General features: G+C 60.5%; 1 protein-coding gene across 1 annotated transcript; it reads right to left on the bottom strand.

Moving 5' to 3' along the window:
* Positions 1-219: 219 nt before the first annotated feature.
* On the bottom strand, positions 220-13,153 carry LOC141474965 (alpha-2-macroglobulin-like protein 1). Its single transcript, XM_074163065.1, has 35 exons — positions 13,080-13,153; positions 12,458-12,647; positions 11,895-12,057; positions 11,534-11,586; positions 10,841-10,861; positions 10,535-10,688; positions 10,311-10,392; positions 10,098-10,215; positions 9,899-10,013; positions 9,062-9,171; positions 8,743-8,907; positions 8,349-8,567; positions 7,480-7,537; positions 7,258-7,403; positions 6,866-7,015; positions 6,141-6,238; positions 5,744-5,908; positions 5,339-5,564; positions 5,136-5,262; positions 4,755-4,876; positions 4,511-4,562; positions 4,185-4,259; positions 3,858-4,034; positions 3,604-3,685; positions 3,309-3,465; positions 2,687-2,761; positions 2,341-2,497; positions 2,005-2,222; positions 1,682-1,897; positions 1,479-1,603; positions 1,293-1,383; positions 1,101-1,169; positions 894-996; positions 688-729; positions 220-248 (listed from the first exon to the last, which is right to left on the bottom strand). Exons 1-35 carry the CDS (start codon positions 13,151-13,153, stop codon positions 220-222), a joined length of 4,224 nt encoding a protein of 1,407 aa, XP_074019166.1.

The raw sequence follows: 13,153 nt of genomic DNA, 5'->3' as shown, positions 1-13,153 counted from the left end.
CAGCAAGATGTTGGCCATGGCTCCGTCAGGTTGTTGTGGGGTGGAGCTGCGTTATGGGGAGAAGTGGCTGAGTCCAGAGCGAGCCGTGCCATGAGCACCTCAGGGCCACCTTCTGTCCCCCATGGAGGGTGGGAGCAGAGACCGCGGGCTGTCCCAGTCCTCGGTGGCTGAGGAAGTCGGGGCGAGCGGAGGGGACCGGCTGCCAGGCTTCAGGCTGTGCTAGAAGTTTTCCTGCTCCTCACTGTCAGCTTCAAAATGAAATAAGGGCGAGCTGTGAGAGGAGACCCCCGAGAGGAGAGACGCACTGACCCCCCAGCCACCCTCGGCTGTCCCTGTCCCTCCAGCTGAGTCCCAACCCTGGGAGCTCGGTGTCTCACCCCCTGTGTGACCCCAAACCCATGGAGGGGAGCTCTGAAGGGAGCACAGGAGACAGGCCAGGTCTCATGGGGGTTCTGAGCCCCCTTGAAGGGACACAGCTCCCCTCATCACCCCACAACCTGGACCTGTGGGTCCTCCCCGAGCTCTGGCCAGCAAGTTCCCATCAGTCAATTCTGGCTGGGCTCCTCCATCCCCACTTGCTGCCCCCCTTCCCCTAGGTCCAGGGACTCAGCACAGTCCAGGTGGGCCCTTCGGGGTCGGTGGGTCCCTGTCAGGGTCCCAGTGGTGGGGTGACTCCTCTGTCCCTACCTGAGCTGCAGGGTGCACTGTAGGCAGCATCCGTGCGGTCACCTGCAACAGGAAGGACGGTGACCCATGGCCTCAGGGTGAGCTGCTCCCACTAACAAGCCAAAGCTCATCAAGGTGAGCTGACAGCTCAGCCAGACCCCCCTCTGAGCCACTGGGGTGGCAATGGGGGCCAGGCACCCCATGGCCACATCCCTGGCGGGGCTCACCTGTCTCGTAGTAGTCGTACAGCGTGACGGTGGCTGGCTGGAGGTTCCTCACCGGGAAGTCCTGCATGGCGGTGAAGGCGAAGGTCTCCTCCATCTTGGGCAGCTGTGGAGACAGCCCAAGGGTAAGGTGCGACCCTTCACCATGGGGAAGCATCACCATGTCCTCAGCACACAAGGTTCCGCTCCCATCCCTGTGCCACGTCTCACCTGGTCCAGGTAGATCGTCACCTGGTCGGGCTGCACCTCCACCTTCTTCACCAGCTTCTGCCTCTTCAGCTGCAGGGACACGGGTCAGGGTGGGCAACAGCTTCTTGGTGGGTGCCCCAACTGGGGCCAGCACCCCAGGGTGGGTGCCCCAGCAGGGCAGGGGGGGTCCTGGGGGCAGTGGGGGCTTCTAACCTCCACCATGGAGCCTTTGTCCGGGATGAAGCCAGATGGCAACTTGGCCTCGATGACAACCATGTTGGTGGTGGGACGTTCCCCAGTGTATCTGCAAGGGCAGAGCCCCAGGGTGGGGTTGGGGTCTTCCCTCCCTCCTTGGCTGCTCCCAGCCCCCCCAAACCAGGGGGCAGCCCCAGTGCCTACCGTGCCCGGAGGAGGAGTCGGAAGCGGGTGCTGGCATCCCCCGTGCACTCCCTGGGCTCCGTCTCCACATGGAGGTCGAACATCCCCATGCTCGGAGGGGGTGGCACGTTATAGCGCAGGGTCACCTAGGGTGACATGGGGGGTGGTGTTAGAGCCGCCCAGTGGACACCACAGGCAGAAGGGGACCCTGGGCTTGTACCCACCTGCACCAGGGCACAGCCTTGCCCACGGGCTCGTAGCCCATAGGTGCCTGGCAGCTCCTGCAGGGCCGCCCGCTGCAACACCAGCCGGTTGCTGTTGTGCAGCACGAAGTCCTGCACTCTGCCTGCCGGGGATGTCACCGTCACCGCGTAGTCCCCGTTGCCGCTGTATGTCAGGGTGGCGTACTTTGCCAGGGCTTGCAGGGCCACCACGGTGTCCTGGGCGTGGAGAAAGCACGGAGCCGGGGTCACCCCTAATTACAGGTGCTATAGCGGGGAGGGGTGATGCTTGGAGGGGACCCCCTATGCCCCCCCGGTGCCGGTACCTGCGTGGAGGCAAAGCCCCCGTAGGGGTTTTGCTGCCTGCTGAGCCAGCGGACGATTTGGGAAGCGGTCCCCAGGTCATCAGAGGACACTTGGGGCTGGGAGAGGTAGGCCAGGAGGACATAGGCGGTCATCTCCACCTCCGCTGGCATGGCGGCCGCCCAGGAGGGCTGTGAGGAGGGCAGAGCCTTCCCCTTCCTTCCCCAAGAGAGCTGCCCCTCTGGGAGAAAAAGGGATGGGAGCTCAGCTCCCTGCTTTGGGGGTCCTGGAGTGGCATGGGGTGACCCAGGCAGACGGTGGCATTGTCCGGAGGTGCCCCTGCCTGCTCTGGGTGGTACCTGCTCTGGTGCTCTGCTGGGCCAGGCTCTGCAGCCGGGATTGCTGCTGCTCCCTGCGCCCCGCCAGCCCAAAGACGTAGGCGAGCAGCGCCTGCGTGTAGAGGTCGTCCGTGGCCGAAGCCTCCAGGCACTGCAGGGCTGAGCTCACCATCGGGTCCTGCCACGGGAGCGGAGTCAGGAACCAGCCCACGGGTATGGGCAACCCGCAGAGAGCCCCAGTTCTTGCCCAGTGAGGCCAGTCGTACCCAGGTCAGGCTGGGAAGTGGCCTGGAACAGCCAGACTCCCTGCCCCAGCACCCGTTCCCTGCCCCACCAGCCCCTCTGAGGAAGATGGGGTCATCCTCACCACTGGGGACAACCCCAGCTCCAGCATCGCAGCCGTGACATAAGCCGACAGCGAGAGCTCATCTGAGACGCCACCCTGCAAAGGGGACAGCAGGAGATCATAGAATTATAGAATCATAGAATGGTTTGGGTTTGAAGGGACCTTAAAGCCCATCCAGTCCCACCCCCTGCCCTGGGCAGGGACACCTCCCACCAGACCAGGTTGCTCCAAGCCCCCTCCAACCTGGCCTTGAACCCCTCCAGGGATGGGGCAGCCACAGCTTCTCTGGGCAACCTGGGCCAGGCTCTCACCACCCTCACAGCAAAGAAGTTCTTCCCCAGATCTCATCTCAATCTCCTCTCTTCCAGTGTAAAGCTGCTCCCCCTCCTCCTATGGCTCCCCTCCCTGATCCAGAGTCCCTCCCCAGCTTTCCTGGAGCCCCTTGAGGGACTGGAAGGGGCTCAGAGGTCTTCCCAGAGCCTTCTCTTCTCCAGGCTGAACCCCCTGGAGAGGTTCTCCAGTCCTCTGATCATCTTCACAGGTCTGGCTGTGCTACCAGCACAGGGACTCCCCCACTGCTTACACCACACACTGGGACACGCTGGGGCCAGCCTGGCTCTGGATGCCTGTCCCCATGTCCCACCTGCAGGGCGTTGTTGAAGAGCTTCCCCACGCTGCGGAAACAGCCCCCCTTCTGCTGCTGCTTCTGCAGCCAGTGCAGCGCGTCTGTGATGTGCCGCTCCTCGATGGCCACGTAGGCTCGGGCTTGCCCGAAGGACTTGAGGACAAAGGCCGTCAGCCTGCGAGCCAGAGGGATGTTGGAGGGATGGGGAAAACCCAAATCTGGGGCACACTTGGTGGCTGGAGGAGCCCTGGGGTGGCCAGTCCCTGGAGGGATGCTGCTGCTCGACCTGCCCAAGCCCCGTCTGGTCCCTCACCAGGTATTGCCACTGGAATCGCTCTTCCCGAAGGCGCTGTAAGAGCCATCATCATGTTTGTAGAGCAGCTCTCGCTGGTACCCTGCGGGGAGAAGATGGGGATGAGCCTTTACACAGCGGTTTTCACATCCCCGGGGGATCCTAGAGGCTGCCCACAGCCCAGACCCACTCCAGGGTGGGGGGACGTGGGGTGGTGGTGTCCCCTGGCAGCGAGGCAGGGTGTGACAGGGAGAGAGGGGACCGGGGACGCTCACCACTCTGCAGGAAGCCCTGCGCCTTGGCCCGGATGTCGGGGCGCAGCTGCCCGCTCTTCTCCAGGTACTGCTGGATGTAGATGTTGGGGGCGAAGCGGACCATGTTCTGCTCCCCGCAGCCGTAGGGCATGGCCAGGAGGGAATCCAGGTTCTGCAGAGCGTTGCCCATGATGTCACCTGTCCCAGGGAGGGGACATGAGGAGCACCATCATGGGCTGTGTCCCCCATATCCCCTCCCATCTCAGCTCTGGGTGATCCCACCTCCTGCTGAGCTTGGGCCATGGAGCTCTGCACCCTCCCTGCCCCAGGTGATTGCCTGTCCCTTACCCATCACGGTGACATGGGCTCGCTGGGAGCCTTCCAAGATGTTTGCAGGAACCTCCAGGGAGATTTCTTCAGCAGCTGTGGGGTTGGAGGGCAACAACAGTAGGCATGCCCAGCTCCTCCTGGCCTGGCCCCACGGCACCCTTGCCCACCTGCTTCTTGCTCTGACCCCCTGTGGGTCAGAGCAGGACCCTCTGACCTATCTCAGCCAGGAGCTCCTAGGGACCCTGGTCCTTGGCTCCTCGAGCCTGGTGGTCCTTGTGACCAGTGGCCAAGCATCCCTGCGTCACGTCCCCATGGCGCTGCCAGACACTCCCAGCCACTCCTACCTTCCTGGCAGAGCAGGGAGTTGTGCGCTTTCTCCACCAGGATCCCCCCGGGCTGTGGGGAAGCAGTATCAGAGTGGGTCAGGAGAAAGGACTGGCCACATCCCCATGTCCTCCAGGATCACGCTTGCAGCCTGGGCTTGGGGCTGGGTGCTGTCCCACTCCCGGTCCACCCACTGCACCCCAAGGGCTGCTCGGACCCTGTCCCCAAATCCATCCCACTTTCCTCCTCCATAACCCGACTGACCTGCACCAGCAAGGGCTTTATCACGGTGTCCACACGCCCTCGGGCTGGCACCACGGGCATCTCGTTGCCACAGAGCTCCTTGGAGCTCAGGGCCTCGGTGCTGACAGTGATGTTCACCTCCCCTGCAGATGCAAGCGAGGTACTCAGTCCCCACAGCCTTGTGTCAGCCCTGGGGCTTTGTGTGGGGCTGGCTGGATTGGGGTGGGGGTCACCAGGTTGAGGAGCAGTGCTGGGAGGCAATGGGGAGGGTGCAAGTGGAGCAGAGGAGAGCTTCCCAGGTGGCATTGCATTTGCTCCTGTCCTCCTTGCCCACCCCATCTTCTGAGGGGGTCTCCAAGCAGCAGGGTAGGGGGGTCTTGCGGTGCCCCCGGTGCTCTGTACCCAGGCTGGTGGCTCGCACGCCCCATCGGAAGGTCCTGGCTTCATCTGCGCAGATGCAACCACCATATGCCTCGTCTGCGCTCGCCGACACCTCCAGCTTTTCTGACTCTGCCAGTGTCACCTGAACCTGCCAGACCACGGCCACGGCTCCATCAGCCCCCGCTGGACCCCAGTCCCATGGCCCCCTCCCCAGCCCCACTCACCCGCAGGCACTGCCGCAGGTAGTTGAAGACGGTGGCCACGAGGGTGAAGGCTTCGTGGCGGACCACAGCGTAGGGCAGAGCCAGCTCCACGAAGAAGGGCTTGAAGGCCGTGAGGGTGGTGTCAGGGGCCAGTCCCAAGCCCAATGGGGACGTGCAGAACATCCCGGCTTTCCACTCGGTGATGGCATCAGGCACCGTCACCGCCATCTCTGCAGAGCCATCCTCCCTGTGGGATGGAGAGCACCATGAGAGCATCCCACTACCTTCACCCACAGCTGGTGTCATCCCCAGCTGGGCTGGCTCTCTCCATGTTGAAGAACGAGCTGTCCTGAGGTCCCCAATCTCCCTCCATGCAGGAGTGGAGGTGGGGAGAGGACCAGCCCTATGGTGACCATCCTCGCTCACCCCACGGGGACCAGGTCCCACAGCCACGTCTCTGGGAAATACGTGCGGGGTGCTGGTGGCTCTTCCTGGACAGCAGCGACTGGGATACCTTGGTCCCACATTTGTCTGGCAACACCACTTTTCCTCATAGCGGGGAATGGGGGACCAACACCAACTGGAAAAGACAGAGCAGAAATTAGGGTTCACAGGTCTCTCCATCTCAGCTGGGCCTCGCCTGCAGGCAGCCTGAAGGGGGCCAAAATCCTTTTCAATACTTCAATCCCTTTGATGCTGAGTGTATTTTCAGGATGGCTCCAAGTTCCCCCCGAGGACACGGGAGCCAGGACCGGGCACCAGCTCTTGGGTGCTTTTCTCCTGAGAGGGCTCAGTGCAGTGAGCAAGCTGAGGGCTGTGCTGACCTCTGGGACCTTCGGGACCCGCTAGCCTGGACACGCTGAACATCTTTTTACAAACATCGCTGGTGTTGGCATTGGTGAAAAGTTTCAGCGCTGCGTTCTGTAAAAAAGGAAAGAGGTTGTCCGTCTCCGAGACGCAGCGGGAAGGATATCCCCATCCCCACAGTAAATAGTCACAGGGGCTGCAGAATAAGACAAGTGGAGAAGAACTGGAGCTGGGGGTCCGTGGGAAAGATCTTTGCCACGAATGTGGCTTTCATGGGACGTTGCTCTGCTTTCCCGGCACCCTGGGCAAACCACAGCCGGCTCCTGGAGGAAGAGGAACCAGGAGGCACAGGCAGGCAGGGCCTTTTACCTGAAATAACTTGTAGGTCTCCATCTTAGAATTGCTCCAAAAAGGGGGAGGTAAGAAACGCCTCCTTTCAGGATAAAATGGGCCTAGCGGCTCCTGTAGAACTGGGGTGGCAGGCATGGCAAAGGCAGGGGGATATCCCCAGAAAAATCCTGAACAGGGTGGTGGGTCTAGAACTCCAAGGTGGTTGAATTTGCGGAGTACATTGTAGACCTGGGAATAAACGTGTGTGCTAGGTACAAAACCAGGCAGGCACCTACCCCCTGCCCAGGAGCCACCATGGCACCGAGTCCCCATAGGGGAGGTCCAAGCCAATGTCATGCTCAGCTGGTCCCTGGGGCTGCAGAAGGAGCCCTGGGCGGTGCCACCACTCACCGCCTCTGTGTTGAGCTCAGCCTCAGGCTTCAAGAGCAGCACGCTGCGGTCCACGGCACGGACAGCACACAGGGACCCCGGGGCAGCCTTCAGCTCCAGCCGCAGCCCTGAGCCGGGCAGAGCCCTATCCTCTGAAAAAGCCATCTTCACCTAGGAAGGGACAGGGGCATCAGGGGGCAAGGGCAGGAGGGGGAGCCACCTCCCATGGAGGAGCAGGACCAACCCCCAACCCACAGACGTGGAGGTCTCTTCTAGACAAGGATAAAATCAGGCTTGAGGGTTTGGGGACCAGACTGTGATGCTGTGATACAACTGGAGAGAATGGACATCAGGGCATGCAGCTGTGGACAAGCCATGGAATCGTTCCCCCAACTCCGGCAACCTCTGCTCACCTTGTTGGGGAAGCACTTGGCCACATTGAGCTCAATGCTGTCAGCCACCATCTCACCATTGGGCAGCACCATGTAGCCCAGCACCTTGGCCGTGGGCGCCAGCTCAGGGCCAATGAGCAGCTCCAGGGAGAAAGAGCCTCTCATCCCTGGGAAAGGAGAGGAGATGAGAACCAGGCATGGTGAGGAGAGCCCTGTGCAGCCCGTCCATGCCTTGGCACCTACCAGCCGCTGCAGGCAGCTCTTTCCTGAGGATGGTGGCAATGTTCCCCTTGGCCAAGACCTAGAGAGGAGGAGATGGGAACACTAAAACCAATGCTGAGCAGGGAACTGAAATGCCCTGATGGAGGATGGACCAAAGGGCGAGAGCATTGATAGGGGTTTTGACCTTGCCCAGACTCCAATCCTCCCAACATCTCCTGTTGGAATGAAGGTCCAACAGTACCAGCAGACATCTCTACTACCAAGCGTAGGTCCCTCAGTCTAGCCAGGACAGATTACTCACTGTCATAGAATCACAGAATGGTCTGTACTGGAAGGGAAGGGATCTTAAAGCCCACCCAGTGCCACCCCCTGCCCTGGGCAGGGACATCTCCCACCAAACCAGGTTGCTCCAAGCCCCCTCCAACCTGGCCTTGAAACCCTCCAGGGATGGGGCAGCCACAGCTTCTCTGGGCAACCTGGGCCAGGCTCTCACCACCCTCACAGCAAAGAAGTTCTGCCTGAGATCTCATCTCAATCTCCCCTCTTTCAGGGTCAAACCCTTCCCCCTCATCCCATCGCTCCCCTCCCTGATCCAGAGTCCCTCCCCAGCTTTCCTGGAGCCCCTTGAGGGACTGGAAGGGGCTCGAAGGTCTCCCCGGAGCCTTCTCTTCTCCAGGCTGAACCCCCCCAACTCTCTCAGCCTGTCCTCACAGCAGAGGGGCTCCAGCCCTCCCAGCATCTCCGTGGACTCCTCTGGCCCTGCTCCAATAGGTCCATGTCCTTCATTGTCTTGTCCTCAGGGACATAACCATGAGCATGTGTGTAGATGTGGACCTTAACACACAACTTCCCTAGTGCCAGATGCCCTCCCTCCCTGGGCCAGGGCTCACCAGAAAGACCACATCCAGGCTCTCCGGCTCAGTCCCCAAGGCCTTCTTTTTGAAGATGTAGTCCACCCAGAGCTGCTGGGGCTGGCCACAGGGCAGCTCGCCCTCCAGCTGGCGGATATGCAGGAAGCTCTTGCTTGCCGAAAAGAAGGGGCTGAGGTACTTGTAGGCATCTTGGTAGGTGCCACTGTTCTGGTTGTTAAGAGTCCTGTTCACTTGAGCCTGAGTAATGGAGGTAGAAATCAGGGTGGTGGAGCCGTCTAGCAGCCCACGAGGTGCTGGTCCCAATGCCAGGCATCACTGATGGCAAACTCTCTGGCTTGGAGAGTTGTCCAGCCCCCTACTACTGGAGAAAGAAGCACAGGGACTCCCGAGGGGTGGGAGATGGGTCGCTTACGTGCAGGCTGACCGTGTCACTCCAATCAGAGGTCTCCAGCTCGAAGGAGACTCTCCCTGATCTGTCCGTCAGGAAGGTATGTCTCTTAGATTTCCCTTGGTGGCTAACGAGGAGGGAGAGCTGCATTTGTGGCAGCACGGTGCCATCGGCTCCTGTCAGCAGCACCTGAAGATGGAAGGGGAGATGCCCCAGGTTGGGCTGCAGGCACGGGGCAAATGGCAGGGGTGGGAGAACAGGGCTGGGGGGGTCAGCAGGGGCAGGACTGGGTGCAGCAGGGCTCTGGGGAACCCTGCAGGGTGCAGGGACACCCCCCCATTACCGTCCCACTGTAGGGGATGCCGGGCTTGTAGAAATCACGGGTGTTTTTGAAGACGACAGTGACAGTTTCGCGTAAAATCTTGCAACTCTTGGTGTTTTTCTGCTCCAGCCCTGTGGAGAGGGAGTGTGGAGCTGAGGGTGTTGCAGGGACGCAGGGTACAGGTTCCCAGGCTACCAGATCCCCTGCCATGGTGCAGAAAAGGTCCCTGGACATTTTGGGCTTTCCCATGCAGCCGGCAGCTTTGAGCACAGTCTGCACCTCCTACAAGAGGAGCAAAACCTCTACAGCATGTTTTAGACCTAAAACCAGGGTGCAGCTGACTTCAGAAAAGGCTTTTCACCAAAGCACCGTGATGGAGGGCCACCTCAGTGCCAGTGGGCCTGGTGACACCCCCTAGTCTCCTTTTTTTTTTTCCTGAAGCCAAGCCGCTGGCAGTCATTTCTGGCGTGACCGAGGTGGTGGGTGAGGGATTAGCTGGAAGGAGGAAGCCACACCACCGGACTGGATGAAACCCCTGCTTTGCATTGCAAGGACTCGACTCGCTGCTAGCTGTAGCGCCAGGAGAGTTGTTGGATCTTGGAAAGGCGTTTCTGCCTCCTGACCATCTCTCTGGTCAGAATTAGAAGTATTCCCTGGCCAACCTGGCTCACATCCCCACCCGGACCCGCTCCCTGCACACGTGCACCCCTAAACCACAGCGTTGCTTTGGGGCTTCCCTGGAGAAGGCCAATATCCTCGGGCCGTGCCACGTGCATTTGGGTGCACGCAGAGAGGAACACAAAACCATGCACCCACAGCGATGCCCCTTCCCAAGCAGGAAAACACCGCCATCCCTACCTGTCCCATCCTCCACCAGTGATGCCTGGACTTTGAATTGCTTCCCATAGTTGACGCTGGTCATGTTGAAGGCAGCCAATGAAACCTCTGTTGAAAAGCAGCCGTTCTTCTCAGTCTGGAAGGAGAGAGTTGCCTCCGTTAGCAGCAGTCCCAGGCTGGGGCTGTCCCAGTGGCACCCGCACTCCCCGGTTGTCCTCACCTGCCCGCTAACCTCGATGCAGGTCTCCACACGTGCTAAAGAAATTAACCAGGTCCCTCGTACCTGCTGGCACAAGCTGGCCTGGACCTTCCCCTGGACGGGCTTCCCGTAGGTGTACCTGTTGGGTGGAGGGTGGTGAGGGTGTGCCTGATGGACCACGTCACGTTGGATCCATCCCCTCCCTCTTCCCAGCACAGCCTGTTTTGGGCTCACCGTCCACAAATCTCCACCTGGACATTCTTGTCCTCCAGCACCACAGCGGGGAGACCAATGGTCACCTCAAACTTGGGCAGCACTAATGGAGAAGCAAAGGGGAAGAGGGTTGTTGCTCCCAGGACAAGGACAACGGTGCATGGGTGGCCAGAGGGGGCCAACACATGCTGCCCACAGGGACATGCCGAGATGGGGGGTCCCCCCCATGCACAGTCCCTGCGCACCGTATTCCTCCACGCTGAAGGAGTGGCTCTTCCCCTCCACCTCGATGATGTACGTGCCCAGGGCTGGCTCTGCAGCCAGCGGGAGGGACAGGTCCACGATGCCCTGCCGCGGGCTCACCTCCTGCCACTGCGCGATGCGGTTCCGATTGGGATCCTGCACGCAGGGACACGCAGCCTCAGCACCCCAGGGAGCCCAGCACCCCGTGACAAGAGAGCTCATGGCTGCCTTAGGCGTCTCCTCTCCCAGCCACGCTGCCTTCCCCAGCCCACACCACCCAGGAGCCTCCCTCCGTCTCTCAGACTGACCTTCAGGACCACAAGGGGCAGCTGCAAGGCAAAGAGAAGATGGTTAGAGGAGAAATTCAAAGCCTTCCTTGGGGTCTCATCAGGGTGGGAACACCTCAGGAGCCATGGATGGAGTAGAGCGAGGGTTATTTGTGGTATGCTGTGAACTTCCAACCCTTCAATTTGTTTTGGGGTTGATTTTGAGCCTGTGTGCGGCTCCAGCTGGGGTGAGCCAAGGGCAATGCCAGCATGGCAGGAGGAGGTGGCATCTCCTAGTGCCTTCACAAGACACCAGCAACCATTCCATCTGGGGACGTCCTGCACTTCCAGAGATCCAGATGATTGCCCAGGGGTGCCAGAGACTGAGCTCGCCTGTAATCCTGGTGTCTAATGGCTTGGTGGATATCAAGAGCATTTTCCCTCCTTCCCACTCGCCATCGCTAGGTCCCTAACCAAATGTTTAAGTGGGCGTCTTCCCATGTCACACGTGCAATCCTGCTTTCTCTTTCCTTAGCCTGCTGAAGCCTGCATGAGCAGCACCGGGCATCCCTGCCCCTGTGGAGCGCAGCCACCCAGGCAGAGCTGGCTGGGGCAGGATTCCCAAGGGGAAAGGCGCTGGCTGACTCCCACACCTCTCTCACGGCTCTCTGAGACTGTAGGAGGGCAGTGCAGAGGAGCCCTGTCACCTCCCCCCTTCCCCAGCCTTTCTCTCACCTTCTTATTGCTGGGAGTGAAGTCTTTATCCATAGAGACAATTCGAAACTTCACTGGAAAGAGCAAACAGGGATGTGGGAGTGAGTGGTGGGTGCATCAGCAGGGAGGGGGGTTCCCCACGGGGAAGGTGGGTGGAAACCCACCCTGAGCCCCGCAGTGGGGCACTGCCCCCCAAGCAGCACAGCCCCCAGCGCTGCTGTCGCGTGCTGGCATTGCCCTGGGCCAGTGCTGGGGGTCTCAGTGCCTCCCGGGATGAGCCCTCCTCTTTCCATGCAGTGCAGGAGCAAGGCTGAGTTTCCTGCACCCCTCTCCCACCAGGTCCTTCAGCCTGGAGCAGGGTGGTCCATCCTGCCGCCCTCACCTTGCTGTCCAGGCTTGTAGACGGCTTTGTCTGTCTGTATGAAGATCCCAGGCTCCAGGGCTCTCAGCATCACCTGCTTCTTCTCGGAGACATCCAGGGAATCTCCCTGGATGGAGACGTGCAGGTCTACGATTTCTTCCTTCCCTTTGGCGGGGGCTGGAGCCTGCCAGGGGAAACACCAGGCACTGGGTGAGGACAAGGGATATGCCACGGCCAGGATGCTCTGCTGCCTCTGAGTGACCCAGAGCACTCCTCACCCACAGGGGACACCTTCCCCAAGTCAAGGGCTGGGAAGAAATGTCCCCCCAACACCCTGCCCTAGTCTGCAGGTCTGCTACCGGGTGATTACTTCAGCTCCGAATAACTGGGCTGAGCCTAGAGTCGTTTTGCCTGCATGGGGGGGTGAGATCCTACCAGAAGATGGGGAAGTCATGCCTGCTCCCATCCTCCTCCATCTGCAGAGCTTAGGGCTGTGCAGCAGCATGGGGACCGCAGCCTGGAGACAGTGGCTTGTCCAGGGTGTCCCCCTCCACACTTACGACTGTGCCTAGGGTGACACTCACGGGAAAGGTGACGTTCAGGTACAGATGAGGCTCCTGGACCTCTCTCTCCAGCAGGGTGATGTTATGGGTCCCGTCTGGTCTCTGCAGCTGGATGGTCACCTGGATGGGCTTGTGGAGGCCACTGAGATGGACCCACAGCATCGCTGTGTAGGGGTGGTAGATCACAGCTGGGGATGTGACCACATAACTCCTGGCAAGGAGAAGTGCTGACATGAGAGGCGTCTGGATGAGGCACATCTCAGTAGAAACTCCAAGGAGGTCTTGAAGAGCTCCTGGGTACACAGACACCTGTTCTGGGGTGCAGGGCCACCTCCCCCAACCTCCCCACTCTGCTTCTGGGCTCCCCTTGACTTCCTGGCTCAGGAAGGCAAAGGCTCTGCTCACACATGGGCTGCAAGTGAGGCAGCACCTACAATAAACCACCACAGAGCCACCAGCCCCCAGGCACCAAGTCCTCGATGATCGTGGGCAGGGACAATCCACCAGCCTGAGCACTTCCACCCTGGCCAACAATCACATGCACAGTAAGGATTAGATTCCACCACATGCTGCCAAGGAGCCGAGACTAAATGCCTCCCACCAGGCACAGATGGACAGACAGACAGACACAGAGAGGGCTTACGGTGCTGCAGATGCCCCAGCTGTGAGGTGCAGGATGAGGAACAGCAGGATGGGCAGGACAGCCGAGGACCTCAT

This window comes from Numenius arquata, chromosome 23 (genome assembly GCF_964106895.1).
Source record: "Numenius arquata chromosome 23, bNumArq3.hap1.1, whole genome shotgun sequence".
NCBI classification, from domain to species: Eukaryota; Metazoa; Chordata; class Aves; order Charadriiformes; family Scolopacidae; genus Numenius; species Numenius arquata.
The sequence above is the reverse complement of the archived record's forward strand: the minus strand, read 5'-3'. Positions and strand labels throughout refer to the sequence as shown.